General features: G+C 35.1%; 1 protein-coding gene across 50 annotated transcripts in view; it reads right to left on the bottom strand.

The window, feature by feature from the left end:
- The window catches only part of csmd1-a (CUB and Sushi multiple domains 1/integumentary mucin B.1), a 263,577-nt gene that overhangs the window by 191,832 nt on the left and 51,916 nt on the right, over positions 1 to 19,829 (bottom strand). For 49 of the 50 annotated variants that reach the window (XM_041586464.1, XM_041586482.1, XM_041586509.1 and 46 more), the window contains exons 33-39: positions 18,448 to 18,470; positions 15,787 to 15,807; positions 13,672 to 13,713; positions 12,493 to 12,721; positions 11,843 to 11,960; positions 5,639 to 5,699; positions 3,749 to 3,837 (exon numbers count right to left, since the gene is read on the bottom strand). In XM_041586464.1, coding sequence (XP_041442398.1) covers positions 3,749 to 3,837; positions 5,639 to 5,699; positions 11,843 to 11,960; positions 12,493 to 12,721; positions 13,672 to 13,713; positions 15,787 to 15,807; positions 18,448 to 18,470 — 583 coding nt within the window. The remainder of the gene's footprint in view (positions 1 to 3,748; positions 3,838 to 5,638; positions 5,700 to 11,842; positions 11,961 to 12,492; positions 12,722 to 13,671; positions 13,714 to 15,786; positions 15,808 to 18,447; positions 18,471 to 19,829) is intronic. The other variant, XM_041586465.1, reaches the window with a different exon arrangement.

Here is a 19,829-nt window from a genome sequence, read left to right as displayed (position 1 = left end):
AATAAATTCGCCCATCACTACTCACAAATCATCAAGCAGAAAATAATGTTTGTCATATAGGCTGATGGTACAGGGCTGATTATTAATTCTAATACTAACTGTGCTAGTTTCTGAGCTGCTGTTTAGCAATAACCTAAATTGATTACTATTTATATACAGTATATTGTGCAAAGGCCCCAAATCTTAGATACATTAACTGAGAGCAGCACAGAGTGTGTTCTGTGAATCAGCAGAAAAGAAAATGGGGAGCTACAGAGGCATCTTTGGAGGAACAGATCTTCACTGCTAAAGAGCTGTGGGTGCCTTGGGCTGGCATAGAAGTCCAAAACATAAATGCACAACATTTCTGCCTTACTTCTTTAGTTAAGCATTAGCTCTCCTTTAATCTAGGAATTTGCTTTCCATTTTCCCAATTTCAATATACACCAATACAAGCTTTATTAGTTGCTATTAGTATTAAGACTAGGGTAGCTGTATCCTGTTTTGTACTTAACCCCAGTATATGTTGCACCTGTGCTGAAATTCGGACAGAGTGTGTTAAAATAGGGTTCCCCAAAAGAAATAATTTGTTCCTGGCCTATCACTCAACACTCGGCAGAAAGGGTGATTGTTACTGTTATGGCATACAACACATCTGTGCGTGTGTATATGCAAATATTGTCAGAAAGAAACAGGAAAAATACTGGACTAAAAGTATCATTATATTTTTATGTGTATGTCCTATTGGAAACATTTGTCATTGCAAAGCAGCTTTATGAAAGGAGCCTGACTTTAGATGGGAGATTGTTTTTTTCAGTCTACAGGCCATGTCCATTTGTTTGGGTTGCTGGCCTAATCAGTGGACATGGTTGCAAATCAATATGTTCACACATTTCTGTCCATCAACACCAATTAATTAATACACTAAAAGTGGCTCACCAGCTTACATATTATTATTTTTATTTTAAGCCAGGGCAACAGTTTGTGTGCAATTACTTTATATTTACTAGAATATAAATGATATGTTAGTTTTAATTTGTTTATGACTTGGTATCCTTCCTCTATATTAATGGGACTATCACAAAGAAATAAGCTTCCCCTTTCTTTGTAGATGCTGTTGTTCAAGGTTGTTTGTCAATACTAAGGTTTACCAGTCTGAGGTTTTAACATTTTTAATACAATTTATTTACCTATTATTGTATTGAAATCCTTGAGTAGGTTGGTCAGCAACTTTTTTGTGCATTAATTAATTGGTGTCGATAGACAGAAAGGTGTGAGGATACTGATTAGTTCTATTATATGACCCTGACCTAGTCAGAATTGTAAAACTGCTGGTGGGTCTCCCAGTCTCAGTTGTCCTAACTTAAGGATTCTAGACCACAAGTATTATACAGATGATGTGCCTGCATAACTGTGATAATAAACTGATGTGCCTGCATAACTGTGATAATAAACTGTACTAGACAGGTTGCGTTCTGGTAGCATTTAACTTGGATTGTCCCTTAATTTCTTAATCAATGCAAGACTGCTGCATTCTATTCTTAAATGTAAACCCTCACTGTTAGTAATGTGCAGTCCAAAACGTATCAGTCGAATGGGTTTCAGGCCAGAAAAATACAGCTTTAGCAATGTGACATAAAAATGCCACTGTTCCCCCTTCAGCCCTCTGCCAGTTGCTTATTTGTATACTCACATCTGCCCTTCCCACTCTGATGATATCACTATTCATTATATATTGTTAGGTTATGGAATTCATAACTTGGACCCTTCTAATATTTTATAACAGGGGATACATTATATCGTATATATTGGCTCTTCGGCTTGCTATTTTTATAATTCTTTATTTATATAAATTTTTTGGGAAAGGATACAGAAAAATAAAAAAGGAAGGAAGTGGATAAAGGGGATAGCTGAGCATAAGATTCGCATAAAACTGATGATAACATCAAAGTCCAATACAATTAGCAACAAGCTATTCCTCTATTTAAGATCAATCCATACACCTTATTATTGTTCCTTAAGGATTTAATGTTTTAATGAAATTCTCCCAAGGTGACCATATTTCCCAATATTTCTCACTTTGGCTATGTATTAACAATGTGATCTCCTCCATCTGGTTTATTTAATCTGTTTTTATCAGCCACTCTCTAAATGTAGGTGAGTCTTCTGATTTCCATCGTTTAGGGATTAACGCCTTTGCGGATTGTAATAATTGCAGAGTAAGTGGATCTGTTATTGCTTTCTTTGTGTCGTTCTGTAAATTAAGAATTATATCACTAGGATTATCTATTTTGATCTTGTTCTTTGTTATCTTCCCTATGGCTGCAGTTATATTTTCCCAATATTGCTGTAACAATGGGCATGTTAACCAAATATGCGTATGGTTACCATCTTCTCCCTGGCACCTCCAGCATACCCCTGAATTATTCGGATATAACCTTTTCATGGGGGTATAGTGCCACCTTGTGAGCATTTTGTATGCGGCTTCTCTTGTTTTAGCTGCTTTTGAGGTTTTATAGATTGTTTTAATGACCTCTTTCCATAGATCCTCTGAAATCTCCATTCTTTACTCTTTACCCAATCTCTGCGTTGTGAATCAAAACTAGGATGTTAGGTCTCGAGGAGTAACTTGTACATGTTGGACAGCAGGTTTACTAAGTTCTTTCTGAGAAATTTCTGTTCCCTCTCAATATGTATTCAGTCTGGAATGTATAAACCCTTGTAGTTGGGTATAGCCCCATCTATCTCTGGGATGTGAACCCCATCTTTTTTGCATTTCTGCCAGGGGGCTCATTCTCTTATTTCTAATTAAATCTCTTATTTTGGTGGTTTTAGTTCCCCATTTCTCCCACCTACCGAAAGCCCTGTACTCCATACTTGGTTGGAATTCCAAATTTTGTATTAAGGTTTGTAATATATATGGGGCTCTTGTCAACCCATATTCTACCTTAATATTATGCCAAATTTTCAAGGTAGTGCCCACTAAGGGGTGTTGTAATAGTTCAATTGGTATTTTGTCTATCTCCGTCCATAAATTATGTTCAATTGGGTATCCTACTATGTCTTTCTCTAATTCACACCAGTCTTTTGATTTATTGCTATCACACCAATCCCAAATTCTTACTACATAATAGAGGTAAGGATCAGGTAGTCCTACCCCTCATTTTTCTTTTGGAGCTATTAATACTTTATATTTTATTATGGATGTCTTTCCTTCCCATATAAACCTAGATATCATTGTTTTGACTGTGGAGAAGAAGGATTGAGGTATTGCTATAGGCATACTTGAAAATAGTATAATAATTTATAAAAATATAATAATTTATAAAAAACATCTTAATAGCTTGTATTCTCCCCAGCCATGACAATAAAAGTTTTTTCCAATTATCTATTAGTTTCTGAAGAATACTTATCAAGGGTAGATAGTTTTCTTGATATAGTTTCCCTGTTTCTGTCCTTAATTTAATTCCTAAGTATGTAATTGATGGGTTTGCCCATTTAAACAGGAAGTTCTGTTTGAGTACTTCAGCTCTAGCTCAATAAGTCCATTACTTTCGGTAGCTATAAGTGCGGTTTTGTAATATACAGTAACAAATCGTCTGCAAAAGCCATGCATTTATATTCTATACCCTTTACTATAATGCTGGAATCTTTCCTAATATGTGACAATAAAGTTTCCATAGCTTGCTATTTTTAAATGTTTATACTTTAAAAAAACAGTTTTTAATTTCAAGATCTAAAATAAGCATAATACAAACATGATATGTACCTTTGTTCCTTCATCCTCAGGGTCAGATGTGATGAATTCAGTTTCACCATCTTTTTCTATTATTTGGCTTTCAAAAAATGTTTTATCGTCTACCATAAAGAAATGCAGAAATTAATTTCATACATATATTAAATAAATTATGTCATGAACTAAAATATTCAAAATGTATTATGTTTCAATAATCAGGTTACATTTCCAGCCAATACTGCATGATTTCATATACTGTATGAACATGTGATAATATAATAACTTCATAGCCCTGCTCTAACTGATAATTGATATTAAAAGCTAATATTTGAAATATGTTTGTGAAAATTCTCATTCATCCAGGTCATGTTATACAGTATCTGTAGAAATAAGTCAAATCAACTGGATGTGCTGTGTTTTTTCTTGAAGATGTTTCACCAGTCATCCAACTAGCTTTCTCAATTCAGAATAACTTGTAAATATGATCTTTCGGCAATGTTGCTCCAATCAGTATAATCTGTTTATCATAATCAGCAAGGATGTCATGAAGTTAGGTGTTGATTGTATTAGCATGATTGGAGCTTTAAATAAAGTTGATTTGACTTATTTCTTCAAATATACTAATATATGAAAATTATATAAGCATAAGACATTAAAAAGGATATATATAAAATTCAAGTCCCTCAACCTAAGAAAAAAAATTATTATGGGCTGATGAAATTGAAAAACTCTAAAAAAAACATATAGGGCCTTGCTATTCACTAAATCAACAATAAACAAGAACAACAAGAACATGATAAAAGAAGAAGAACAAGAAATAAACAAGAAAAAGGTAAAAAGAAAATTAACAATACGGGGTTATTTATCAAAGTCTACAAAATCCAAATTTTTTGTGAAAAAAAAAACCTCAAATTGTTCAGGGTTTATTAAACACTGAGGCTGCAAAAAGTCAGAATCCGAATATCTGGCATCTCAGACCTGCAGAGGTTGTATCTAAGTCAATGGGAGAGGTCCCTATTCTATTTGGAAGTTTCTGTGGTCTTAGCCCAAATATCCGACTATTTCAGACTATAATCAGAAAAATTCTTGCTTTTCAGGAAAAAGCCCGAATAAATCAAGCGCTTGGGGTTTTTGCTCGATTTTATAAAGTTTGTCCCCGATACAATTAAATTTTACCTTTTTTTTACAATAAATCATCATGGATTATAGTTTGGTCTGACTTTTTTTTTTAAATACTTTGAAAAAAAATTCAGATTTTGATAAATATGCCCCTTAAAATACCAAAACTTAATATTTGTAATTAATACCAAAATTATTTTAAAATAAATTAAAAAAAATTCATATGCTCAGTTTTACTAAATGACTCAAAAATACTCTAATATTTCTAATTTCAGTAACAACAGGATTCCTTAAAGTGGTACTTATATTTCTCCACACTACCAAATAAAATAATAGGTCAGTTATGAATTGAACCAAAGTAATTCCATCATTCATCTGAATTTAGCAATAATTTAGATTATTGTATAAAATTATACTGTTTTATGTGAGTATGTGAACATATAATGGCACTTTAAATAAATGTTATAGTTATGTCAAGTCCCTGGATGTTGTTCACCATACTATCTGTTGACATTTCTGCCTAAATGGAACACATTTCAGTTCTGTGTTCTAGATTATTTGTATGCTTCAGCAGTTAAATAAACCTAACAAATGAAAATGGGTACACGTCCTCAAATAAACCATAATATTAAACTACAGTTTGAACCTATGTTTTATGGGATGTTGCTGTTGCAAGTTCTAACTTCCAACCAAAGCAGTTTAAAATCAACAACTAAAAATTCTTTACTTAACTTAATATTAATGTATGTTACAGCTAAATGATAATGTATGCTACATATAAGGCTAAATTACATTGTTTTTTACCTGTATTGTCTTTAGAACCTCCACAAAGACCACATGTTTCGTAAGCCTTATTGAGCATTAACTAAACGAAAGAGTAAAGAATTTTAATATGCATTTCTCATTTAGCTCTAAAAAATTGCCTGATACATGAAAAACACAATTTTCCAGCTGAAAGTGTTGTATCAGCACTTTTGTAACACAGGTTAACCTGTCCCTTGCTTGCCATATGGGTCAGATGCAGTCAATTGCCAGATAAACTGGCATTCCCCATACTGGAACCTCTGAACACATGGCTAATTTCAACAGCTAATACATATAGGGGCTGAAATAGAATTAATTAAGGGTGGAGATCGGGTAAAAGGGAGTGAGTTATTTATCTCAGTGTCTTTTTTTGCTATAATAGTCAATGAATTTGAATTATTAGATACCCAATATCTACACGTAGTACTGTACATGCAACTTTTAGAGGCTCCTGTCCCAACTATAACAATGTAATCTGTTACACCAGAATTTAAAACTCATAGGATTACATTAAACCACATGGTCTGGCCCGATAGTTTATGATAGCTGTGAACTTCAGAGTATAGAAAAAGGCTCCTCAAGCAGTTATGGAATATTTTAAAACTGATCCGATGTGGCGGAGTACAGTTAAGGACAAAATATATGGTTGTGTAAACTTGCAGTATTCAGCAAAGAAACACCGAGAGACTTGTGCTGGAGTCAGGAACAGATTGAGGAAACAAGCTTATTGCCCTCCACTTCCTAGTATCCCCCTCGCTAATGTACAGTCACTGGAAAATAAGAAGGAGGATCTTAAAGCGAAAGTGTTTTTTCAAAGGTATGTGAGAGACTGCAACATTTTGGGGGTTATTTATTAGAATCCCAAAAGCTCGACCAAACTGCCATGTACGATTTTGCCTTTTTTAGCATTAAAATCTTAACAAATCAGATTAGGAAAAAATAATTGGATGAAGGCATATTTTTCAGATTATCGGGCTACACCCAGCTCAAAACGTGTTATCTTCAAATTGGGATAGGGATATCTGCCATTGACTTAAGCATGACCTTAATAGGTTTGAGATGGCGTGTTTTTGGATTTGGCCTTTATGCAGCATTGGGGTATAACAAATCTTGAAATTTCTATTATTTTTTTCAATAAAAAATTTGCGTTTTTTTTTCATGAAAAATTTGAGATTTTGACCCAAAAAGCTTACCAGAAAAAACTTGAGTTTTAATAAATTACCCTTTTGTTTTTAATGAGACATGGTTAACTCCTTTAGTGCCGGATCAAGCAGTGACTCCGTTGGATTTTCTTTCTGTGTTTCATACGGACAGAACAGCAGAGGCTAATAAATAAAAGTAAAATGCAGTGGTGTAAGGTGAATACTAAGGGGCAGATTTATCAAATGTCGAGGTGAATTTTAGAATTGCTGTTTTAGCCTATGGGGGACCTCCTGGAACCTGTTTGGAGTCAACTGGTGGACTTTAAAAAATTGAATTTTTTTTTTGGGAAAACTTCAAATCGAATTAGATCGAATGTGCTATTCTTCCTATTCGTACGAATACAGACCTATTCGATCGTAAATGGACCTATTTGACCAAAAAAAACCTTCAACTTAATTTTGGTTGGTCTTTTTGAATTTCGAATTTGGAAGTTTTTTCAATTCAAGATTCAACCCTTGATAAATATGCCCCTGAGCAAAGAGTGTGTCAGTTTTGTTCCCCTATTCTTCTTCTTTCTATTTGGAATGTTTAATTATTAAGTGCCGTCCATACTATTTGCCTTTGGAGTTTGGGGAAATTATTATCATTGTGGTTTATATTCCACCTCATGCTGATACTTGTATGGTATGGCATTGTCGATTTACATGATGTGCTTACTGTGACTTTAAAGTTTAAGCTGAAGTTTAATTCCTGAAGCCACGAGTTCAGTTCTACTGAACACCAATGTGAGTTTTTTTATTTTTTTAAACTAATTTTTTTTAACTTGTAAGGGGGGCCCTGGCACCAATGTTTTTTTTTAAACTTATAGGGGGGCCCTGGTCACCAATTATTTTCTTTAACTTGTAGGGGGGTCTTTGTCACCATTTATTTTCTTTAACTTTCTTTAAAAAAAACTTTTATGGGGGGCCCTGACCATCAATAGCTTTTTATAACTTTGTGTGGGGGGTTTCCATTTTTAGTACTGATGTCTGTTTGGTTTTTTAACTGTGGTGTGGGATCTGGTGTGGGGCTTGGAGGTTGGGGTGGGTGGGCCTAAAATGTTGTTGTATGGGGCCCTGTGATTTCTAATGGCAGAGGACATTAATGAATTTACAGAAGTAGTGGTCAGTTGTTAGGATGCTTGCTAATGATATTATTCCTACAATAACAATTAAATCATTCCCTAATCAGAAACCATGGGTAGATGGGATGATACGAAGAGTTATGAATACCCGTACTGCTGGGTACAATGCAGTTCTTATGAGTGCTTCATATGATGTACGTGTACTGTAAAAGATGCAAAATGCCAGTATTGGGAGAGAGTGGAGACATATTTCCAACAGAATGACACATTTTGTACGTGGCAGGGCTTACGTACAATTACAGACTTTGAAATACGCTAATGAAGTTAATGTGTTCTATGCCTGTGTTGGGGCTAGTCAGGCAAATTGGATAGATACTAGCCAGGGCTTTAATGAGGATTATTGCGGAGCATGATGTCCGTAGGGTTCCGCAAAGGGTTAACATCAGAAAAGTACCAGGGCCAGATGGTATTTCCATGCCTTTGTTGTGATGCTGTGCTGATCAGCTGACTGAGAGTAGTACATTCTACTCTCAACCATTTGGACTTGAAACTTGGAAATTATGTGAGGCTACTATTTATTAATTATAGTTCAGCCTTTAAACACAATAATTACAGGATAGATTGTTCACTAAATTGATATGTCTGGAACTAAATAGTTACTTGTGTGCCAGAGTTTGAAATTTTTTAATTGGAAGATCACAGGTGGTGAGAGTTGGTAGTTTCTAATACTATCATACTAAAGACAGGTGCTCTACAAGGATGTGTACTTAGTCCTTTGCTCTATACTCGCTATACTCATGATTATGTGGCCATATCCAACTCTAATTTCATTTTAAAGTTTGCTGATGACACAGCAGTGCTGGGCTTCATTTCCAAGTATTGTCTTTATTTGAACATCAGCAAAACAAAGGCGTTGTTTGTGTAATTTAGCAGGAAACAGCAGTCTTACTCCACACTTACTATTGGTGGGACTGCAGCAGGCCCAGATTGGCAATCTGTGGGTTCTGGCAAATCCCAGAGGGGCTGCTGTATGTTTCAATAGAAAGGTGCCATATTGTGGGCTGGTAGGGGCCTGTTTGGGCTGGTGGGGGCTGTTTGGGCCTCTGTGTACTTGGAATGGCAAGGCTTATTTTGACTCCCAGTCCAGGCCTGGACTGTAGTAGAGAGGGTGAGTAGTTTTAAATATCTACTGGTCCAAATTTATGAGAACCTGACATGGTCTAAACATATTCAAGCACAGTGTAAGAAGGCCAGGCAGCTTCTCTATTATTTAAGAAAATGTTGAGTTCTAGCAGAAATTTTAAAGGTGTTTTATATTGGTGCCATGAAGAGACAGACTATCATCTCATGGTTGGGGAATTGTGTACAAGATCATAATTTACAGCGGGTGATATGTGCAGTAGAACTTGTACTAGATTCTTTACCATTACTACAAGATATTTATGTAAGGAGATGTTAAAGAGAGTAAGAGTATTCAGAATTATTAAAGATATAACTCATCCTTGTAATTATCTCTTTGATTTACTAAAATCAGAAAAATGTTTTATAATATGGAATATGGAGTAAGTTTTCATCCCCAGGCTATTAGGCTTAATTGTGATAAGCCATCACAGCTTTTAGTTTTTTTTTCTTTTTAAATTATATAGATATAATAATTTTTTATATTTTTGGATATTTTAGATGATGTTACCCTCCAATTGCTGTGTTTTGTTTCATTAACAATATGGCACATAGTATGTATTGTTTACAATAAATGCACATTGAGCTCAAATTTATGGATATTTTCAGTGTTTCACAGTGTGAAATCTATGTATTTTCATATTATAAGCACAAAATATGGCACTATGTTTTATTTATTACCGTATATACTCGAGTATAAGCCGACCCGAGTATAAGCCGAGGTACCTAATTTTACCTACGAAAACTGGGAAAACTTATTGACTCTAGTATAAGCCTAGACACAACTACAGCCCTGTCTCCCAGCAGCGCACATTCTGCCAAAGCGACCCCCCCAGCGATCAACCGGACTTCTTTGCAAAGTTGATGGTGACAGAGAATTGCCAAACGGATTACTGTGTGCATTTTCCCACTGTCCCACTACCATGTGCAGAGGGTGCTGTTTGATATTGCCATCACTGTTAATCTTTCGTATAACCAACAGAGGGCGCTGTGTGATATTGCAGTCACTGTTATTCTTTCATATAACCAACAGAGGGCGCTGTGTGATATTGCAGTCACTGTTAATCTTTCATATAACCAACAGATGGTGCAGTGATATTGCAGTCACTGTTATTCTTTCATACAACCAACAGATGGCGCTGTGTGATATTGCAGTCACTGTTATTCTTTCATACAACCAACAGATGGCGCTGTGTGATATTGCAGTCACTGTTAATCTTTCATATAACCAACAGAGGGCACTGTGTGATATTGCAGTCACTGTTATTCTTTCATACAACCAACAGATGGCGCAGTCACTTTTATTCTTTCATACAACCAACAGATGGCGCTGTGTGATATTGCAGTCACTGTTATTCTTTCATACAACCAACAGATGACACTGTGTGATATTGCAGTCACTGTTATTCTTTCATACAACCAAGAGATGGCGCTGTGTGATATTGCAGTCACTGTTATTCTTTCATATAACCAACAGAGGGTGCACTGTTATTCTTTCATATAACCAACAGAGGGCATTGTGGGATATTGCAGTCTCTCCCCAAGTGTACTGTTGGTATAGGAATGATTAAAAGTGACTGCAATCTCAGCTACTCGGGTCGGGTACCGCTGACCCGAGTATAAGCCGAGGTAGACTTTTTCAGCACATTTTGGATGCTGAAAAACTCGGCTTATACACGGGTATATGCGGTATATATTTAGTATGCATTGAATGCATTACATTGTCACTGTTTGCTGTATTTAAGTATTATTGCACTATTCTTTTATGCACGAGTATATTATTTAAAAAATGTACCCAGTTTTGGAATGATCAGGTACATTTCACAACAGGTTGTACTTGTATAACTTTGTATGTGACAAATAAAGGAATCTCTAAAGGAATCTAGCTACCCTACAAAGTACAAATACCAAAAACAGGACATGGTTTGAACAGATTGTGGTTTTGGAGTGATGTATTATAGGATACATCAGTTGGTTTTGTCAAAACTGCCTTTTACTTAACCAGCCCCCAAAGACACATATTCACAGTATGTTCCACAGTTTTTACAATGCCCCTGCATAGAGACAATGAAAAAGTACTGTTTCCAGCTTATATATCAAAAGCCATTAACCAGTTAGTGAGTTTAGTGCATATCGATTTAAAGCTTCAAAAATGATGAGTATTCTTTCCTCTTGTATCTCTTAACACTTAGGGGCAGAATTATCAAAGGTCGAGGTGTATTTTCGAATGAAAAAAAGTCCAATGTCAAGCTATTTTTATGTACTTTGACTAGGGAATAGTCCAAATTCGATTCAAATTTGAAAAAAATTTAGAAATTTGAATGTCGAAATTTATCATGTACTGTCTCTTTACAAATTTGACTTTGAACATTTGCCATCTAAAACCTGCCAAATTGCTGTTTTAGTCTATGGGGGACCTCCTGGAACCAATTTGGAGTCAATTGGTAGACTTTTAAAAATCAAAGTTTTTTTGGAGAAAAACTTAGAATCGAATTAGATCGAATGTGCTATTCCTTCGATTAGTATGATTTGAATTCCATCAAATGCGGACCTATTCGATTGAAAATGGACCTATTCGACCAAAAAACTTCTACTTAACTTCGGTTGGTCTTTTTGAATTAGAAGTTTTTTCTATTCAAAATTCGACCCTTGATAAATATGCCCCTATTGTATTGTTCATTAATGTATTGTTTGAACATACAGTATTGTGCACAAAAATGGCACTAGATAAATACAAATATAGATACAAACATACTTACAGAAAACTGATTTTTATGCCATGTAACTTTTACATCTTCTTGGTGGTTATAAAATTGCATATATATTCCATTTCTTCTAAGCCTTACTTGTTTATCATTATATTGTTCATTACTAATCCTGGAAAATGATAGTAAGAGTTATAAATATTAGTTGGGTGGGGATCTAGGGCTAGTAGGGCTAGTATTTCTGGAAAACTTTCAGATTCAAACATGAAATAGACTTTTTAATAATTGACTTATTCATACATTGCTTGACATTTGTTTGAGGAGCTAGACTTGATTTCTCACAACTACACCTAGAACATTAGATATGTTGATGGTTTGCTTCTATTAAAAAATATTGCAAGGTTTAGTGATGAGTGAATCTGTGAAAATGTGAAAAATGCATTGAAGACAATGGGTGCAGCTCAGATGGGATTAAGTTAAACTTACTCCAAAAATTTCAAAATGCAAATGTGAATATATTACAGATGTGCTTTTTTAACCCAATTTTCACAAAACACAGAAATTCGTTTTTAAATTTCAGTACACCTTTAATTTTATAAACTGTAATACTTAGATTTGTCATTATGCATTTGTGGAAGAAGTTATATGTTTGTGCTAGAAGTATTATAAAAGCATAACACGAGTATTAGCAAACATTTACTTACTTCTTATTGTTAATATAGATTTCATCATTATCATTAGCTTCAACTTCAACACCATCTATCTGGAACCTCAACTTTTCAAAATGTCCCTCCTCCTTGCGTTTTGTTTCCACATTAAACTCAGCATTGTCCCCACAATGGCGACAAAAGGATATTGTGCTTTTGGATTTACAATGGAACATTTGACCATGTAATGTTTTATAGGTTCCTTGGCCCCAGGTGCCACATTCTCCTAAAAAGCAACAAATAAAAAATCATCTCAAACAAATAGTACATAATCCCTTTTTATAATCTTTCCAGTGGTAGACCATCATGACATAGCCCCACACTTCTTCAAAAGAGATTTAAATTTGATGTTTCTAGGTGCTGGCATTTAATTAAAAATAATCTAGTGCCTCATATGTGTGAAGTTTGAATCAGTGAGAGGGTTAAACTAACATGTCTGGCAATTGTTGCACTAGCAGCACACACAGCAGGTGAGCAATGTACAGTAGATCTACTTTATTGTCCATTTGGATCTAGATTTAAGGAGAACAAAGGGAGTGGCTGAGGCTTCCTGTTAAGCAGTCAGAAAATACAGAGTCTGTATTCCACATCTAAAGACTTTGAATGTGTTTTCTTGATTATTGATAAAAAGTAAGCCAGTTTAAAACATATTATCATTAATGTTTCTGTATAAGTTTTTTAAGGGACAGCATATCCCTAGTTCAATGATTAAACCATGTGCTGAACATACTTGTTATTCATAATAAAACAATGCAAACATACAAAATGCGCTGGCACCTTTGAGTGAGTTTATTTTATTACCAGTGCCCCGTACATAATGGTATTTTTCTAATCTGTACCATGCCATAAGACATGGGAGAAAAGAAAGAGTTAGAAGGTACAAAAACAACAAACTGTTAACACTGATAAAACAATTATCAATATTACTTTAATAGGTGTGTAATGTGAGCATGTGTATGTGTAATAAAATATATTTATTATAGTAGACTATTTGTCTCACCTACTAATGCGAGCCAATCATAAAACATACTATAGTGGCCTTTCTTAATTAATGTAATTTTGTTATGATATATACAAAATTAGTTGCTTTTAGTAGATGGGAATTAAAGACCTCCATGTTGTCACATAAACTTTTCTTTTTTCACCTATCATTTTATTGTAATTTGTTAGATTTACCAGTTGATCCATTTTCCTCTGGAGAAGCAGGAGTTGTTGATTCTGCAAACAAACAAGCAGCCATTGAAACTATTGCAGACAAAATGGGGTTATGTGTAAAAAGTGTTCTGGCATGCATTATAGATGGAAACATACAATGCATTGCAAGAGTATGTACAATAAGAAAGCAATGAGTTTAATTTTAATTTTTTACATTTTTATTCAGCTTCACCTTTATTAAGCAGAGTAAATAGAATGATGAAAATATTTGCTGCTCAACAAAATTGGTAAGCGCCAGTGAAGGTTAAAGGACTGGCAAAAAAAGGCCATTTTCAAATATATAGGCTAAAATTTAAACTAGAGAAACACAAAGGACTGCCAATAGTTTGAGTTTACTGTATTTATTAACAATTACATATTCTGACAAATCCAAGACTGGTAAATTTAAAAAATTAACAATAATGCAGGGATAAAAATGCAATAAAACCACCAAAAATTGTGCAAATCAATGAAATTAAAAATAACTTTTTTAACAGTGTGATTAGTGGTCAATACCTGATCCAATAGTCACACTGCAAAATAATAGTTTTTTTGTGATGAAAATCAAAAACTAAAACCAGAAAATAAAAAGGCATCTGTGTATGCATGTGTATACACTTGAAAAAGTTATGTGACAGTGTGTAAAAGTGTGCAAGTAAGTGTGGATTTTTTTAAAAAAGCCCTCCTCCACAAAAAGCCCCATCTTTAGTAAATAAGTGTGTTAAAAGGGGGTACTTTAAGGTTTTGTAGCAGTAGGGCTGCTAGCAGGATTAAGGAGTCCTTGAGAGTGATGTCACATAGTACAACATAGTAAGCAAATATATTCTCTAGTTTTCTAGTGAAAAAAATCAAATGTTTTGAGATTAAACAACTCAACCTTTAACCCCCAAAAGCCAGGAAAACACAATTGGGAAACTAAGCATTATGACTAGGACTTACATTAGGAGCAGGACCTGTACACTGTGTTCTACAAATCTGCTTTATAGGTGTGATGTTATATAAATCAATCCTGTCCTAAGAAGATGTTATTTACATAAAAAATGGCAACTCTACAACAAGTTCAACCCTTTAGTGAATCTATTAGCAAGTGTCCTCAAATGACACAAACCAACTCAAGGCAATTGAAAATTATGTTATATTGGCGGAAAAATCACATTGTTTTACAGCAACTATAGCAAACACAGTAGCACTATAAAGTGACTCCGTTATAGTGCTACTGTGCACTCTCACATTTCAAAGGAGATCTGGGGTTTAGCTTTTAAATAACTACTGATTACACATTGATAAGTTTATGGGGCAAATTTACTAAATTTACTATTTTTACTAAATTTACTAACACTGGTGAAAATTCGCCAGCGTGACATAATTTCGGAACTTCACCAATTTACTAATGGGCGCTGGTGTAAATTCGCTAGTGAAAGAGATAGACTCTAGCGCTACTTCACACTCTAACGCCAGGCGAATTCTCGCTCTGGTGAATGGACGTAACTACGCAAATTCACTAAGATGCGGATTTTACTGAACGGTACCTCTTACACCAGACTTCCTTTCACCACCTCAGACCAGGTGAATTGCAATAGAGTAGATAGAAGTTCCTCAAAAAAAAGTTTAAATTTTTTCTAAGTCCCAAAAAATGCTGGCATCTTACTTTTTACAGGGTGATAGGCTGAAAAAGATTGTAATTTTTTTTGTTTCCCTCCTTCCCCCCTACATTTCCTAACATATGGCACCTAAACTATACAATGGGCATATGTGTAGGGCAATATAACACCTCTATTTTATTTTATTAACGTTCTCTGGCCTTGTGTAGTGTAATGTAGTTACTGCAACATATACGTCCATTGTACGTTAACTTCATGCCGTATGCTAATTAGGCATCGCTAGCGTAACTTCGAACTGCTTATCGTATTATCGCTAGCGTAACTTTGCAAGCGTTCACAACCATGGACACAACTTCAGATTTTTCTGAATTAGCGTTGTCCTGGCGAATCTACACCTTGCAAATTTCGGAGGAAAGTAAATTTGCCCCTATAGCTCTAAATAAGTGGATTATATACAATAATTGACATGTTTACTTTCTAAAGTGAAAATGCTTACCCTGAGCTGCAACTGCAGGCTCTAAAAAAAAATTAACAAATATTACTGATCTTAAAACATTACTTAATAATAACATCATCAAGAGTAAAGCCTTGAAGATACTGGGGCTAATTTATACATTTTGCACGAAGCAGAATGAATGGAAAAAAATTCATTATTGTGATTTTTTTTATTCATGCTACTCTTCAAGTCCTATCCCCTCAGAAACAATGTTCAAATATCTTGCACTGATGAGATCTAACAAGATCGAAACAGACTGTCTGCAAGTTTGTATATATGGCTCTGAACTATTAGACTGTATCTGTGCTATAACACCAGCGGTTCTGGATGCATAGTTGTCCAAAGGGACATAAAGGAGTGATTTGCATGTCTCCATCCATTATGCCTTATGGGAGAAATAAAACTCTAATTTTTGGTATCTAGGCAGTGCTGTGTGTATGGCATGAGACAAGTAAATGCCTTCTGATTTCAGAAGGCTTCACTTTGCATGTAGTTGTTTTTGAAGGGCTTTTTGGCTCCTTTTCACCCTAACCAGGTTCGGCTTTCCATTTTGTTACTCTAAGTCCTACCCCCTCAGAAGCCATGTTACAATAGCTTGCACTGTTGAGATCTAACAAGATTGAAACAGGCTGTCTGCAAGTTTGGATATATGGCTCTGAACCATTAGGCTGTAGCTATGCTATAAACCAGCTGTGGATGCATTTGCATGTCTCTGCCCATGATGCCTTAAGGGAGAATTAAAACTCATTTTTGATATCTAGGCAGTGCTGTGTGTATGGCATGAGACAAGTAAATACCTTCTGATTTCAGAAGGCTTCACTTTACATGCAATGTGCTCTGCTTAAAGTCTGCTTAAAGTGAGGTTTCCCTCTAACTTTCTACAAAGGTCCAGATTAAGTTCAGTGAGAAAAAGGTTTAACATTTGAAAACTCATGGACAACATTCAATATGAAATGCAATTCAATTCAGAAAAACGTATCTCACTGTTTATCACATGAAACTCAATTGAAGTCAATGTGAAAAACTGGTATTGGATTAGGAGAAAAGTCTCCATGAACTAAACCATGATAAACCTTAAACACGATAAACCATCAGATAACTCTCACTGAATTGAATTTGGCTTAAAGTCTGAAACCTGGCTCAGGTTTTGTCACTTACTTATCCCTGATTTATAATTTAAGGAAATTATTTTGGGGGCAATACAATGTATATAACGTGCCATTAATTGGTATTTAGTGGAATGCTAAATACAATTTTCTATCCCGTCCCAAAGGAGATGTTTAAAATGTTTTGTTCCAAAAGACTTAAATAAGTCAAAAGACCAAAATAGGAATGTAAAATGATTTCAATAAATATTGATGAAATGGGAATCTCTCAAGAGCTAAAACCAATGCTGTGGTAAAACGATACATGAGTAGTTGGTTTATTTTTATTTCTGTTAAAATTTTTCGACAGTTTAAGGGGCCGATTCATCAAGGGTCGAATATCGAGGGTTAATTAACCCTCGATATTCGACTAGGACTTGAAATCCTTCGACTTCGAATATCGAAGTCGAAAGATTTAGCGCAAATTCTGCGATCGAAGGATTATTCCTTCGATCGAACGATTAAATCCTTCGAATCGAACGATTCGAAGGATTTGAATCCAACGATCGAAGGAATATCCTTTGATCAAAAAAACTTAGGCAAGCCTATGGGGACCTTCCCCATAGGCTAACATTGACTTTGGTAGCTTTTATCTGCCGAACTAGGGGGTCGAAGTTTTTTTTAAAGAGACAGTACTTCGACTATCGAATGGTCGAATAGTTGAACGATTTTTACTTCGAATCCTTCGATTCGAAGTCGTAGTCGTAGTCGAAGGTCGAACTAGCCCATTCGATGGTCGAAGTAGCCCAAAAAAAACTTTGAAATTCGAAGTTTTTTTACTTCGAATCCTTCACTCGAATTTAGTGAATCGGCCCCTTTGTGTCTAGAATTTGACATTGTATTTAACATTTAACAGGAATCAATTCTTCATATGCTGTATTCAGAGCTAACTCTGTGAATCATATATGCATATAATAAGGTTTCCACCTTTTACATTTTAGCATTGGATACAATGCTTTAGAATAAGAAAATGTACAGCTATTTGCTATTCACTATAGGAGTAATTTATTATGTGCAAGACAGGAAGCAAAGTGTAAAAATTAGGGACAATCCCCAATGTTTGCTGTGCTTTGCACCCTGCCTGCACATAAAAGAATTGCAGCAGTTCCCTGCTCTCCAAATCAGAACACAGAGACCTGTGTGTTCCATGAAGAATACAGCATTGGATGCATTCAGCAACACTGTATTATTCAGGGGCGGGCAGGGTGGTATTTACACATCCCTCTCCTGCTCTTTGCCAGTCCCTTAAATTAGGGAGTACCAGTGCACGCAGAGCAAAATGGGGCCCTGTCATTTCTACCTGCGTTATTGCAGGCTGTAAGAATAAGGCTGCTCCCACTGATATTTTGCTCTATCCATGTGTCTTAAGACTTTGATTTTTAACAGTTGTGTATGAGTTAGTAGGTTTATACATTTGAGCTATCTCTCTACATTATATTTAGCATTGCTGTTCTATAGTACTTTTATAAGAAATAATAATTTGTTTTATTACACTATGTAGCATGTAAGTATTTACCTTCATTTTTAACTTCAACTGGAAAAGAGAATGTTACAAAACACTTAATTTTATTATTTTAAATTAGAAAATGTAATGATAATAATACAAATTAAGATAATAAATTATATATTCAATTATTTTTTAAATATATATATACATATATAATAATAAAAATCATCCACTGGTAAATGTAAAGTAGAATAGAACTTAATGACAAAGTTTATAAAGGTTTACATCAGAATATGTTGCATGTTACTAGTGGATCCAAGGATAAGCAGTAACAGAATGGAACAGTACTGTGCCATTAGAAAAAAATGCTAAACAAATAATGTGAAAATACTGTATGTATCTAGCAAAAGTAAATTTAGAGCAACAGGACTTGCTAAATAACCATTGAAGACGTTTCACTACTGATCGATCCACAATGAATATCTGCAATTTTGCTCTAAGTGTGCATAAAGTGAGGTTAACATCTAACTTTGTACAAAGGTCCAGATTCAATTTTGTGCGAAAAAAAGGTTTAACATTTGAAAACTCATGGACAACATTCAATCTGAAATGCAATTCAATTCAGAAAAACGTATCTCACTGTTTATCACATGAAACTCTATTGAAGTCAATTGGAAAAAATGGTATTGAATTAGGAGAAAAGTTTCTCTGTGAACTAAACCATGATAAACCATTAAACGTGAGAAACCATGAGATAACTCTCACTGAATTGAGAGAAGATACATATGATTGAGTACAGCTGTTTCATATTATAAAGATTACAGTCTGGAGTGCTGTTTGGAGTCTAAAGATTGTAACCCAGCCCTGTTAGGTCCAGATTTCTGTATTGGGTGCATTGCACCGCGGGGTCCTATCTCCTGCCAACTTTGCGCTGCAGGGTACTAGCGCCTGGCAACTTTGCACACAACCCCCCTGCCCTCACATGAGCATACACACACTTAGAATGCTGCTGGGCAGCAGAATGCTGTAGAATGCTTTATCATACCTGAGTAAACAGCTCTAGAATTTCTCTCTGTTTGTTTAGGATAGCAGCTGCCATATTAGCTTGGTGTGACATTACTTCCTGCCTGAGTCTTTCTCAGTTTGTTTAGGGTAGCAGCTGCCATATTAGCTTGGTGTGAAATCACTTCCTGCCTGAGTCACGGCCATGCCGATCAGTCTGCTGTTTGCCTTGTGCTAGGGTTTGTCATGTGGTGTAATGTGTGTATAAGTTATTGGTAGGGGTTGGTGAAGACCCGGTGGTCTTTGTATACATGATGTGTGGTACCAATGATAAAGTTGCAGGAGGTGGTGAAGTATTTAAGAATGATTTTAAAAAACTAGGTGTAAAGTTGAGGGCGAGGACTGCCAAGATAATTTTTCAAGATATGACCTGTGCCACAAGCAACATT

The sequence above is a fragment of the Xenopus laevis genome, chromosome 3L (assembly GCF_017654675.1).
Source record: "Xenopus laevis strain J_2021 chromosome 3L, Xenopus_laevis_v10.1, whole genome shotgun sequence".
Taxonomy (NCBI): Eukaryota; Metazoa; Chordata; class Amphibia; order Anura; family Pipidae; genus Xenopus; species Xenopus laevis.
This window is presented reverse-complemented; position numbering and strand designations above follow the sequence as displayed.